At 46.4% G+C, this 13,666-nt stretch overlaps 1 protein-coding gene across 6 annotated transcripts in view; it reads right to left on the bottom strand.

The window, feature by feature from the left end:
* The window catches only part of LOC133648825 (gamma-aminobutyric acid receptor subunit alpha-2-like), a 128,671-nt gene that overhangs the window by 6,333 nt on the left and 108,672 nt on the right, over nt 1-13,666 (bottom strand). For all 6 annotated transcript variants that reach the window (XM_062045292.1, XM_062045293.1, XM_062045290.1 and 3 more), the window contains one exon: nt 12,359-12,561. In XM_062045292.1, the coding sequence (XP_061901276.1) occupies nt 12,359-12,561 (203 nt within the window). The remainder of the gene's footprint in view (nt 1-12,358; nt 12,562-13,666) is intronic.

The raw sequence follows: 13,666 nt of genomic DNA, 5'->3' as shown, positions 1-13,666 counted from the left end.
TGCGTCTCCGCCAGCTTCCAGGCTGGCCTCGACCTCTGCCCCTCGGCCTGCAGTGTCGACCTCAGCACCTCGGCCTGATCCTCAGCCGTCCTCGTCTCCGGCGCCGACAACGCCTGCTGCTTCCATGCCTGCATTGCCGATGACGTCTTCCTCGCCTGCCCCGCCGATGACGTCTGCCGCTTCCACGTCGCCGATGACATCTGCCGCTTCCTCGCCGCCGATGTCTGTCGCTTCCACGCCGCCGATGACGTCATCCTCTTTGCCTCCGATGTCACCTCCTCGTCTCCGGCGAGACGCACCATGGCGCCACTCGCGTCCGCCTTTCCGACGGCCAAGATGGTGGCCGTACCTTGGTCGCCCGCCTCGCCGGCCTCAGCGGCATTCTACTTGCCGCCACCACCAGACCCGACCCCGGTGGATTCGGGGACATTTGGGCCGGCGACCCACCACCAGTTCACCCCTCCGCCCACCCTTGACTTTTGTTCATGTGTTTTTGTTTGTGGTACGACCAGTAGGACATCTGGAAGCTGTCCATAAGGAGGGGGGTACTGTTACGGCTCAGGCTCCTGCCAACGGCTCTCATCCGTCTGTGCGCTCCAGTGAGCGCACCTCGGGACAGGCCCACGGGTGCGCACATCCAGGAGCGCGCCGTGCGCGTCTCCGCCCCGCGGCAGCCACCAGCTGCAAACGATCACCGGCATTCTGCACACCTGTACTTAATGAAGGACCTGCCTTCATAAGCTCGCAGAACCTGCCTGGCGGCGCCGGAGTATAGTCTTCTTTACCCTTGTAAGAGTCCTGTATCTGGCTTCCATCCCGCGAACTCGCTCCTTCCCTGTGACTTCCATGTTTCCATTGTTCTGATGTTCTTGTTGTCTTCCCGCAGCGCTTCCCGTGTTCCCCTGTGATCCCTCGTTGTTCCCCTTGCCCCCCGGACTGCCTTTTGGATTCTCGACCTCCCGCTTGGACTTTCTTCTGATGCTTCTCTCCCGCCCGGATCACCTGCCTGCCTCATGGACTGCCCGTTTGCTCTCGTCAACACTTTGGTAACACACTTCAGTTAAATTACACACATAGTATTACTTCACACTCTTGTATTTTGGTCACACACTTCATTCTATAGTTTAGTTGTATTGTTGATATTATTATTATTATTATTATTATTATTATTTTATATATATATATATATATATATATAAAATAAATTAGTGAACCTTACTGCCATCTAGTGTCTGTCGCCGTCACCTCCCCTTAGTAACCATAACAAAGTGTCTTCAATTGAACAATATTGCATTCTAAAACAGCACTTTTGTCAATATAAATAAATACAAAGTCTCCAAGGCAGAAGCGTATTAGCGTATTCAGTAAAAGTGTCCACATCACCTCAGATTTCCACTGGATCTGTAATGGCGGCTGAACGGCGCCGCCACGGAAAGTGTCCACCTTCCCCAATCCCCACCGCCGTTTCAGACGTACTGTTGCGTCTCTGCCGTGCAGCAAAATACTGCAGACCTATACAAGATCTCACAAATCCGTGCTTAAACACGTTGCAGTAAAGCGGAGTAGTCAAGTTGTAGTAAAGTGAACCACAATTAGCTTATTTTGTCCTTGCAGAGGCAAATAAACTTCATCCTGCCATTCGAGATACGTAAGGGCTGGTGAACGGCAACGCGAGCTCTGCCGTCCAATAATACTGGAATTGTGGAAAAGACGACAGTTTTGCCTCGCAGAACGACAACTTTTTTTTTTGTGGCAAGCAACAACACAATAATAACATCATACCTGACAAGCGTACAGACACACACATCTCATTCAACTCCAGTTAACCACTCCCCTGCTTCCCCGGCTGCCGTATCAGCTGGTATTTGACAAAGAGCCCCTAGTAGCTACCAGGATATGCCTGTAATATGATTATTAGATTTTGGACCTCCATAATTGGCAGGTTCTCATCCATTTGTGCCAACAAGCTGAAATTACATCTGAAGACTTTTGACGAGTTGACTTCATGTCCGTCCCCACCCATTAAGATTAAGATTAAGATTAAAGTACCAATGATTGTCACACACACACTAGATGTGGTGAAATTTGTCCTCTGCATTTGACCCATCCCCTTGGGGAGCAGTGGGCAGCAGCGGCGCCGCGCCTGGGAATCATTTTGGTGATTTAACCCACAACTCCAACCCTTGATGCTGAGTGCCAAAGACAACTTAAAGTGTGAAATACGTGTGTAAAATCCGCCTTAAAAATGAAGTATTTTATTTTGAAAGTAAACCGGATAATTTATTTTGTGTTTGTGCATGACTTCCTGTCCACCACAAGCAGATTTGAGCTAAATGCTCCGCCGTGTTGCCCCGTTTTGCCATGTCTGGCAAGTGTAAAAGCTCTGCGTATGTTTAGTGCAGGGATGGTGCCACACTGGTGCCGTGCGCTGACGATCCACTTACAATGAAAACTGACACATTGACTTCAATGTGCCGTGGCGCCGTCCGCATCCAGTGGAAATCTGGGGTCGTTCAACTTACTGCATCATGCATTTAATTTAAGGAATTATTGTGGCCATTAAGTGTCACCAAAAAACATTTACCACTCCACATCAACCTAAAGACCGCATAAGTCCATTCCAGACAGTAAAAATTAAGAGGTTAGTGTTTTCATACCTACCATTGTTCTCTAAGTAATTAATTTCACTTGATGAAACCTTTTATATTTTACTTGACCCACTTCCTGGGAAACTTATCAAGGAGCTTTTTGTATTATTAGGTCCATCAGTGCTAAATATTATAAACTTATCACTTTCCTCTGGCACTGTTCCCCTCGCATTCAAAAAAGCGGTTATTCATCCTCTGCTGTGTCCCACCTTCCGTTTATTTCGAAAGTCCTCGAAAAATTGTTGCACAGCAGCTAAATGAACACTTAGTGTCTAACAATCTCTGTGAACCTTTTCAATCCGGTTTCAGGGCAAATCACTCTACGGAGACAGCTCTCGCAAAAATGACTAATGATCTATTGCTAACGATGGATTCTGATGCGTCATCTATGTTGCTGCTTTCGATACCGTTGATCATAATATTTTATTAGAGCGTATCAAAACACGTGTTGGTATGTCAGACTTAGCCTTGTCTTGGTTTAACTCTTATCTTACTGACTGGATGCAGTGCGTTTCCCATAACAATGTGACCTCGGAATATGTTAAGGTAACGTGCGGAGTTCCCCAGGGTTCGGTTCTTGGCCCTGCACTCTTCTCATATACATGTTGCCGCTAGGCGACATCATACGCAAATACGGTGTTAGCTTTCACTGTTATGCTGATGACACCCAACTCTACATGCCCCTAAAGCCATACTTGCCAACCTTGAGACCTCCAATATCGGGAGGTGGGGGGTAGGGGGTGGGGATGGGGCTTGGTCGGGGGTGGGTGGTTGGGGGGCGGGGGGCGTGGTTGGGGGCGTGGTTATTTACAGCTAGAATTAACCAACTCGAGTATTTCATATATATATATATATATATATATATATATATATATATATATATATATATATATATATATATATATATTTTATTTACATATAAATAAAATAAATACTTGAATTTCAGTGTTGTCCTGTTTAACTTCTCCGTTCATGATGAGTATATAGTTTCGGCCACCGTGTTCAATGGAGAAGTCTGTTCTACAAAATTTACAGGCAACATACACCTTCCCCTTCGAACTGTCCTGGATGAACTGAAATTCTTGTTTCCATTCGTTTTGGAACTTGCAAGCGTAATTCTTCATCTTGCTCGTCGACGGCGTCGCCATGTCTGTAATTTCCTCGTTCTTCTGCTTCGTCTCCTTGTTGTGTGCGCAGTTGTGCACTCTACTCTCTAAAAGCCCTAAATGTTATGACGTCATTGGGCAGGCAAGCTGTTTATATTGTGGGAAAGCGGACGTGAGAACAGGCTGTCCCCACTCAGGTCCGCATTGAGCTGGAGGGGCGTGGCCTCCATCTCCGGCTGAATACCGGGAGTTTGTCGGGAGAAAATCTCTGCCGGGAGGTTGTGGGAGAGGCGCTGAATACCAGGATTCTCCCGCTAAAAACGGGAGGGTTGGCAAGTATGCCCTAAAGCTGACCAACACGCCGGATTGTAGTCCGCTGGAGGCGTGTCTTAATGAAATTAAACAATGGATGTCCGCTAATTTTTTGCAACTCAACGCCAAGAAAACGGAAATGCTGATTATCGGTTCTGCGAGACACCGACATATATTTAATAATACCACCTTAAAGGCCTACTGAAACCCACTACTACCGACCACGCAGTCTGATAGTTTATATATCAATGATGACATCTTAACATTGCAACACATGCCAATACGGCCGGGTTAACTTATAAAGTGCAATTTTAAATTTCCCGCTAAACTTCCGGTTGAAAATGTCTATGTATGATGACGTATGCGCGTGACGTCAATCGTTGAAATGGAAGTATGCGGACACATTGAATCCAATACAAAAAACTCTGTTTTCATCTAAAAATTCCACAGTATTCTGGACATCTGTGTTGGTGAATCTTTTGCAATTTGTTTAATGAACAATGAAGACTGCAAAGAAGAAAGTTGTAGGTGGGATCGGTGTATTAGCGGCGGACTACAGCAACACAACCAGGAGGACTTTGAGATGGATAGCAGACGCGCTAGCCGCCGACCTCACCTTGACTTCATCCGTCTCCGGGCCGCCGACCGCATCTGTGATCGGGTGAAGTCCTTTGTCGCGCCGTCGATCGCTGAAACGCAGGTGAGCACGGGTGTTGATGAGCAGATGAGGGCTGGCTGGCGTAGGTGGATAGCTAATGTTTTTAGCATAGCTCTGTGAGGTCCGGTTGCTAAGTTAGCTTCAATGGCATCGTTAGCAACAGCATTGTTAAGCTTCGCCAAGCTGGAAAGCATTAACCGTGTTGTTACAGGTCCATGGTTTAATAGTATTGTTGATTTTCTGTCTATCCTTCCAGTCAGGGGTTTATTTATTTTGTTTCTATATGCAGTTAAGCACGATGCTATCACGTTAGCTCCATAGCTAAAGTGCTTCGCCAATGTATTGTAGTGGAGATAAAAGTCACTGTGAATATCCATTTCGCGTTCTCGACTCTCATTTTCAAGAGGATATAGTATCTGAGGTGGTTTAAAATACAAATCTGTGATCCACAATAGAAAAAGGAGAGATTGTGGAATCCAATGAGCCAGCTTGTACCTAAGTTACGGTCAGAGCGAAAAAAGATATGTCCTGCACTGCACTCTAGTCCTTCACTCTAACGTTCCTCATCCACAAATCTTTCATCCTCGCTCAAATTAATGGGGTAATCGTCGCTTTCTCGGTCCGAATCGCTCTCGCTACATTGAAAACAATGGGGAAATGTGAGGTGCCTTTCAACCTTTGACGTCACGCTACTTCTGGTACAGGCAAGGCTTTTTTTATCAGCGACCAAAAGTTGCAACTTTATCGTCGATGTTCTCTACTAAATCCTTTCAGCAAAAATATGGCAATATCGCAAAATGATCAAGTATGACACATAGAATGGATCTGCTATCCCCGTCTAAATAAAAACATTTCATTTCAGTAGGCCTTTAACATTTGACAACCAAACAATTACACAAGGCGACTCAGTAAAGAATCTGGGTATTATCTTTGACCCAACTCTCTCGTTTGAGTCACACACCGAGAGTGTTACTAAAACGGCCTTCTTTCATCTCCGTAATATCGCTAAAATTCGTTCCATTTTGTCCACTAGCGACGCTGAGATCATTATTCATGCGTTCGTTACGTCTCGATTACTGTAACGTATTATTTTCGTGTCTCCCTATGTCTAGCATTAAAAGATTACAGTTGGTACAAAATGCGGCTGCTAGACTTTTGACAAGAACAAGAAAGTTTGATCATATTACGCCTATACTGGCTCACCTGCACTGGCTTCCTGTGCACTTAAGATGTGACTTTAAGGTTTTACTACTTACGTATAAAATACTACACGGTCTAGCTCCAGCCTATCTTGCCGATTGTATTGTACCATATGTTCCGGCAAGAAATTTGCGTTCAAAGAACTCCGGCTTATTAGTGATTCCCAGAGCCCAAAAAAAGTCTGCGGGCTATAGAGTGTTTTCTATTCGGGCTCCAGTACTATGGAATGCCCTCCCGGTAACAGTTAGAGATGCTACCTCAGTAGAAGCATTTACCGTATTTTCCGCACCATAAGCCGCACCTAAAAACCACAATTTTTCTCAAAAGCAGACAGTGCGGCTAATAACCCGGTGCGCCTTATATATGGATTAATATTCATATTTATTTTCATAAAGTTTAGGTCTCGCAACTACGGTAAACAGCCGCCATCTTTTTTCCCCGTAAAAGAGGAAGCGCTCCTTCTTGTACGGTAAGCAACCGCCCCCATAGAAGAGGAAGCGCTTCTTCTTCTACTGTAAGCAACCGCCAAGGTGAGCACCCGCCCCCGTAGAAGAAGAAGCGCGTGGATATTACGTTTCATTTCATTTGTGTGTTTCTGTAAAGACAACAAAATGTCTCCTACTAAGAGACGCGCGTACAAGGTTCAACTGACTTTTGATATTCATGTGAACCGCACTGTGGATACAACGGGAGCACGTACGGTGAATATTCGCACCACAGGGAATGAGAAGTCGTCCTACTGTGGTTCTAGCTTGCCATGCTAACGGCCAGAAACTTCCACCCACGGTGATATTCAAAAGGAAGACCTTGCCAAAAGAGAACTTTCCAGCCGGCGTCATCATAAAAGCTAACTCGAATAGATGGATGGATGAAGAAAAGATGAGCGAGTGGTTGATAGACGTTTACGCGAAGAGACCGGGTGACTTTTTTCACGCAGCGCCGTCCCTGTTGATCTACGACTGCATGCGCGTCCACATCATCGTTGGTGTCAAAAAACAAGTGAAGCACACCGAAGAAGAAGAATTCGAGGGATTTGTGGATGAGTAATAACTTCAGAAAGTGAGCTTTAAATGTTTATTTTGTGTGTTGTGTGACACTAACGTATGAGCAACGTTGAGTTATTGATGTTGCTATTGCTCTGCACTATTTTGAGTGTTACTATTTTTGTGATTGCACATTTGCACATTACATTTTGGGAGTGAACAGAGTTGTTAGAACGCTGGTTTGTAATATATTAAAGTTTGACTGACCTATCTGACTGTTTTGTTGACATTCCCTTTAGCGTAGCGTAGGTGCGGCTAATAGCACGGGGCGGCTAATTGGTAAACAAAGTTTTGAAATATGCCGTTCATTGAACGTGCGGCTAATAACACGGGGCGCCTTATGGTGCGGAAAATACGGTAAGTCCCATCTTAAAACTCATTTGTATACTCTAGCCTTTAAATAGACCTCCTTTTTAGACTAGTTGATCTGCCATTTCTTTTCTTTTCTCCTCTGCCCCCCTCTTCCTTGTGGAGGGGGAGTTACAAAGGTCCGGTGGCCATGGATGAAGTGCTGGCTGTCCAGAGTCGGGACCCGTGGTGGACCACTCGCCTGTGCATCGGTTGGGGACATCTCTGCGCTGCTGACCCGTCTCCGCTCGGGATGGTTTCCTGCTGGCCCCACTATGGACTGGACTCTCACTATTATGTTGGATCCACTATGGACTGGACTTTTACTGATATGTTGGATCCACTATGGACTAGACTTTCACAATATTATGTCAGACCCACTCGACATTCATTGCTTTCGGTCTCCCCTAGAGGGAGGGGGGGGGTTACCCACATATGCGGTCCTCTCCAAGGTTTCTCATAGTCATTCACATCGACGTCCCACTGGGTGAGTTTTTCCTTGCCCTTATGTGGGCTCTGTACCGAGGAGGTCGTTGTGGCTTGTGCAGCCCTTTGAGACACTTGTGATTTAGGGCTATATAAATGAACATTGATTGATTGATCGATAACATTCCACAATACAAAATAATAATAGTATGCATTTTTCCTGTTGATATCGTATCAGATCAGTATCGGTATTCGCCACCACTAAACGATCCAATATCAGTATGAGAAGTCAAAAAGTCGTTTGGGGACACCCCTAATTTTCGTTTAATTTAACAAACAGTAATTTGGGATTTTTTTCTGTGAGTCAAGTCATAAAGTTAAAGTACTAATGATTGTCACACACACACTAAAACATTGCTCTAAAAATTCTTATCACTACTTTACACTTAATGAGTTAAAAGTGTTCTGACGTTCTTATATACAGCCCTGTTGTCTCTTTCACACTTGTATGACAGTGGGTTTAATTGAAGTTAATTAAAGATTTTATGATGTCGACAGTTTGACCAAGGAACATATCGGTTTAATTTTCACACAATAAATGGTGTATAATAATAATTATTAGTATGGGGAACATATTCACCATTAATTAGTTGCTTATTAACATGCAAATTAGTAACATATTGGCTCTTAATTAGTCATTAGGTACTTATTAATGCCTTATTCTGCATGGCCTTATTATACAAACTTACTTATACTTAGTTCCTCCCATTCCTGTTGGAATATTGGGCGACGAGTCCCCTCCATTTGTTCCGGTCACTGGCGACCCTTCTTGCTCCATGCCAGCTGACTCCCATCTCTTTCAGGTCTTTCTTGGCTGTTTGTCTCCACGTCTTTTTTGGCCGTCCTCTCTTCCTCTTTCCCCCTTCTGGCACCCAGTCCATTGCCACACTTGCCGGTCTCTCTCTTGGCAGTCGGAGTACGTGTCCAGCCATTCTCCTTCTCATGTCAGAGACTATGTCAGACAATGGTGCTACCCCTGCCCTTCTCATCACCACTTCATTGGTGATGTGGTCTCTCCATGAGATCCTCAAGATGTATCTGAGGCACTGTCGGTGGAAGACATCCAGCTTGTTAGTAATGCTTAATGTCATCATCCACGTCTCACAGGCATAGGTCACTGTAGGGATGGCCACTGACATATAGAGGCGCAGCTTTGCGGACGTACTGATAGATTTTGATGACCAGATGTTCCGGAGGCTTTGGAAGACTTCTGCAGCTTTTCCGATTCTGGTCAGTACATCCTTTTCTGCGTCTCCAGTGTTTGAGATGTTGCTTCCAAGATACGTGAAGTTCTCAACGTACTCTATGCCTTGTTCGCCTACGGTGAACAGTGGAACGTTTTGGTCTTGTGCGACGGTCATGGCCTTGGTCTTCTCTTGGCTTATACGTAGGCCGACTTTTTCCCCTTGCTCATGCAGATTGTTGGTCAATTTTTGGAGCGCAGCGTAGGAATGGCTAAGCAGAGCCAAGTCATCCGCAAAGTCCAGATCTGCCAGTCTGCCCCCTCCCCACTTAATGCAGAGGTTTGCTCCGACGACAGACTTCCTCATGACAAAGTCTATGACAATGATGAACAGTAAGGGAGACAAGATGCAACCCTGTCTTACCCCGGTCACAATGTCAAAGTCGTCGGTTGTGCTGTTCGTGGTTTTCACTCGACAGGTGGAGTTGTGGTACAGGGCTCTGAAGATGTTGACGTACTTTGATGGTATACCGTATAGCTGGAGGATCTGCCACAGTCATTCCCGGTGGATGCTGTCGAAGGCTTTCTTGAAATCGATGTAATTGATGATGAGGGGTGTCTGGAGTTCTTGGCACTGTTCTATGATGTTGTGAAGATCTGTTCCACACAGGACCTTCTCTTTCGGAAGCCGGCTTGCTCTTCCCTTAAGATGTTATCTACCTCGTCTTTTAGGCGATGGAGCAGCACACTACAGAAAACCTTGCCTGGGATCGACAGCAGTGTGATGCCCCGCCAGTTGTTGCAGTCTGCAAGGTTTCCCTTCTTTGACAGCGTCACTATAACTCCCCGTCTCCAGTCGGCAGGGACCTCTTCGGCATGCCAGATCAGGTTGAACAGGTGCGTGAGGCTCTCCACGACCACCTCTTGACCGTGCTTCAGCAACTCAGCAGATACCTCGTCGAGTCTTGGTGCCTTGCTGTTCTTGGGGCTCTTGATTGCTTGGGCAACCTCGGTCCTGGTTTTCTATTCTGAGGTGACTGTCAGAGTTGGGGCTGGTGTTTCCCGATCAAAAAGAAAGAGAGTGGGAGGTGTTGGCTGGTTGAGAACCTCTTTGAAGTGCTCCACCCACCTTGCCTCCTGTTCCTCGTTGCTTAGGAGTGCCCTGCCATCCCTGCTCTTGATTGGCACCCCGGAGCTGCTCCTGGAGCTGGTTAGCTCCCGCACAATCCTGTAGAGTGTTTTAGTGTTGTTTTTTTCTGCTGCCTCTTGTGCTTCTTTTGCTTTCTCCTCCAGCCACCTCCGTTTGTCTTTCCTGCAGCTCTTTTTTACTTCCCGGTCTAAGCGTCTGTACTCCTCGTCTTTCATCCTCCAGCATCGGAGCCTCCTCTTCTGTTCTCTTTCCATCTTTGCCATCTTCCTTTCGTCAATCAATTTCCAGGTCTTTTCCGTTATCCATCTCTCCTTGTTGGTGCCCCTTCTTCTGCCTAAAACTGTTTCCGCAGTCTCAGTGATGGCACGGGAGAACAGACTCCACTGCTCCTCAATAGAAGGATGTGGTGGTACCTCAAGCTTCTTCCTCAACTCCTCGCGGTAGCTTCCCGACAGGTTGGTGTTCTTAAGCTTTTCCACTGCATAGGGTCTCTTGGGCTGCATTTTTTGCACATTTTTCAGCTTCAGCCTGATTTTACCCACCACAAGAAAGTGATCTGAGCCTACATCTGCACCCCTGTGTGCACGAACGTCTAGCAGTGACGAACGCCATCTTATGTTTATGCATATGTAGTCCAGCTCATTTCGGGTTCCGCCCCCAGGTGAAACCCATGTCATCTTATGGATCTGTTTGTGCTTGAAAAAAGTGTTGCCAATGCTGAGGCCGTTGGTGCTAGCTAGCATCAACAGTCTCTCCCCGTTGTCATTGGTAGAGCTTGCAGATCCGTGTGGTCCCACTGTGGCATTGAGGCCCCTTCTGTCGCCATCCACTTTCGCATTTAGGTCTCCAATCAGCATCTTGATGTCGTAGCTGGGGATCTCATCAAGCACGGCTTGGAGCTGGCTGTAGAAGGCATCCTTGTCCTCTTCTGAGGCAACCTCGGTTGGGGCATAGACTTGCACGATGGTGACTTTGGCATGTCTAGTATAGAGCCTTGCTGTGATGATGCGCTCATTCACCGGTTTCCATCCCACTAGCGCTTGCGCCGCACAGTTGGAAAGGATGATCCCGACTCCATGGGTATGGTGGTTTTGCTTCCCAGAGAAAAGAACGGTTGCTTCATCAATCACGAGGCGCCCCTGCCCAGTCCACCTCATTTCACTAACGCCTAAGATGTCCAGGCGATAGTCCCTCATAGTCTTCAGCACCTGGTCCATGCGCACACACTGGAACAGTATGCGCACGTTCCAGGTACCTACTCTGGTGTTGGCTTTGGTTTCGAAGATCGGGGTCATCAGGGGTCGGGCTTCCTGCTGGATTTCACCTGGCCCCGTCATAGATACATCCAAGGATGCGCCCTCTCTTCTCCGCCGCAGTGTACCGGAATGGCTCCTTCTCGTCGTTTCTGTAACATGGTGCTTTTTTACTGGGTGGGGTTTTTAACCTCACGCCCAACCCCCAACCTGGAGGACCGGGTGCTGACTTTTGTCTGGCCTCTATCCCGAAACCTCTATCCCGGCATGGTTAAACCTGCCAGGGGTGTGATCCCCCCCCCCCCCCCCCCCCGGTATAGCTTTCAAGGGTCATTGAGACACGCAAGACTCTCCACCACAGCAAGGTACCAGCACAGGGAGTTATTATACAAACAGTAAGCCATTAACTAAGAGTCTTCCCCTCAATAACCTCAGAATTATTGTTTATTAGTACTAACTAAGGAAGTTGTTGTATATGATTCTCTCTTTAATACCACTTAATGAATATGGTCTGTTCTTACATAGCAAAACACAAAACTACAATAACCCTAACCCTAACCCTTAAGTCTTTGTTACTTACAATATGTTCCCCTAGTGTCCAAATAACTCTAAATTAAGTCTTTGTTACTTAGAATATGTTCCCCATACTAAAGTGTTACCATTATTATTATTAAGTAGGTTTAATTATTATCTTTGTTATACAAATCCATATTTCAGGATATAACTCTAAATAAACAATGATTGGTTGGAGTTTTACATTTGCAGCCATAACAAGGACATTTAAATGTAATCATTTGTATCTCCAGTTGTACGTAAACACTAATAAAATGGCGTTTTTAATAGCTCACCAACTATTTTGCAATAAGTAGCACATATGCTAAACATTATGATCAATCCATAACAGCGTATGGTTAATGTCATCTTTTTTCCAGGTGAAAGTTGTCAAAAGACGTTCTCCTCCTCTACCTCACCTTGTCAGTCACCACACTTTTTCCATCCCAGGCCCAACCACGCTTGGTGAAATAATTGACTGTGGCAAACTCAATCAGGGCGGAGAAGACAAAAGCGTAGCAGACGGCGATGAACCAGTCCATGGCGGTGGCGTATGCGACTTTAGGAAGGGAGTTGCGAGCGCTGATACTCAGTGTTGTCATGGTGAGCACTGTGGTTACACCTGCAAAAAAACATCCTTGATCAGCTTGCTGCTGTGCATTATTAGCATATTGATCATACAACTGTTAATTTTCAACACAATTTAATATCTTTCTGCTTTGGAATATTGCTGGAATATTCATCCATCCATGTTTAGGACTTGTCCTGTTTAGGGTTGCAGTGAGTTAAAATTAAATAAGTATTTCTCTTTATATATGCTTGTGATAGTTTCATAGTATCAAAGCTGGGGACTATGCCAGCTGACTACTGGTGAGAGGCGGGGTTCACCCTGGACAGCCAATCAGAGGACCAAAAAAAAGCATTCACTCTCATATTCATAACTACTCTATATACAATTTACAGTCTACAATGAACATAACACACAAAAAAAACAGAAAAAAACAGACGAAGCAGGCGTGGGTGCAGCCACTGGTCCTAGCCGTGGTGCAGCCACTGGTGCAGCGACAGGGGCTAGCCATGACTTTGGCGGAGGTGGCCTAGCTGGGGGTTGCGGCTTGGCATGCCGATGGACTGGTGGTGGTGGACGGGCCGGAGGTTGCTGCCTGGCTGGGCGCAGCTGTGCCACCCCACTAGCACAGCTCCCGGCACTAGCCCCCCCCCCCCCCCCCCCCCCCCCAAGGAGCGGATACCAGATGCGCTTCTTGCGGTCTGGAACCGTCTTTAGGGGTGGGTGGAGGGAGGTCAGGAACTTTCCGTTAGGACCCCACATCAGGTCCTGGCGCTCCGAGGGGGAATAGCGAAGAGTCTCCGCCTCCATTGCGCGCAACACCTCCCACGTACCGGGTTTACGCAGCTTACTGCAAGGTTTGTTCTCCCAGGATGCAAACAGACTATTCCGGACAAAGTGTGCAGGAAAAAACATGATTTAATTTTCAAAACTCAAAGGCTACAAAAAACAGAAAAAACAAGACGAAGGAAAAAGTGCCGATCGCACTGGATGCTAGGGCTAACACTTAGCATAGACTAGAGACAAGGAATACTCAGGGAACTGTGGCATGAAACTAGCAAAACTTACGTGACGAGAGCATGAAGCAAACAATGACGCCAGGCCGACTGACTGGCAAAGGCAAACTTAAATAATGCCTCTGATTAGTGCTCGGGAGGCA

This window comes from Entelurus aequoreus, linkage group LG04 (assembly GCF_033978785.1).
Source record: "Entelurus aequoreus isolate RoL-2023_Sb linkage group LG04, RoL_Eaeq_v1.1, whole genome shotgun sequence".
Lineage (NCBI taxonomy): Eukaryota > Metazoa > Chordata > Actinopteri > Syngnathiformes > Syngnathidae > Entelurus > Entelurus aequoreus.
The sequence above is the reverse complement of the archived record's forward strand: the minus strand, read 5'-3'. Positions and strand labels throughout refer to the sequence as shown.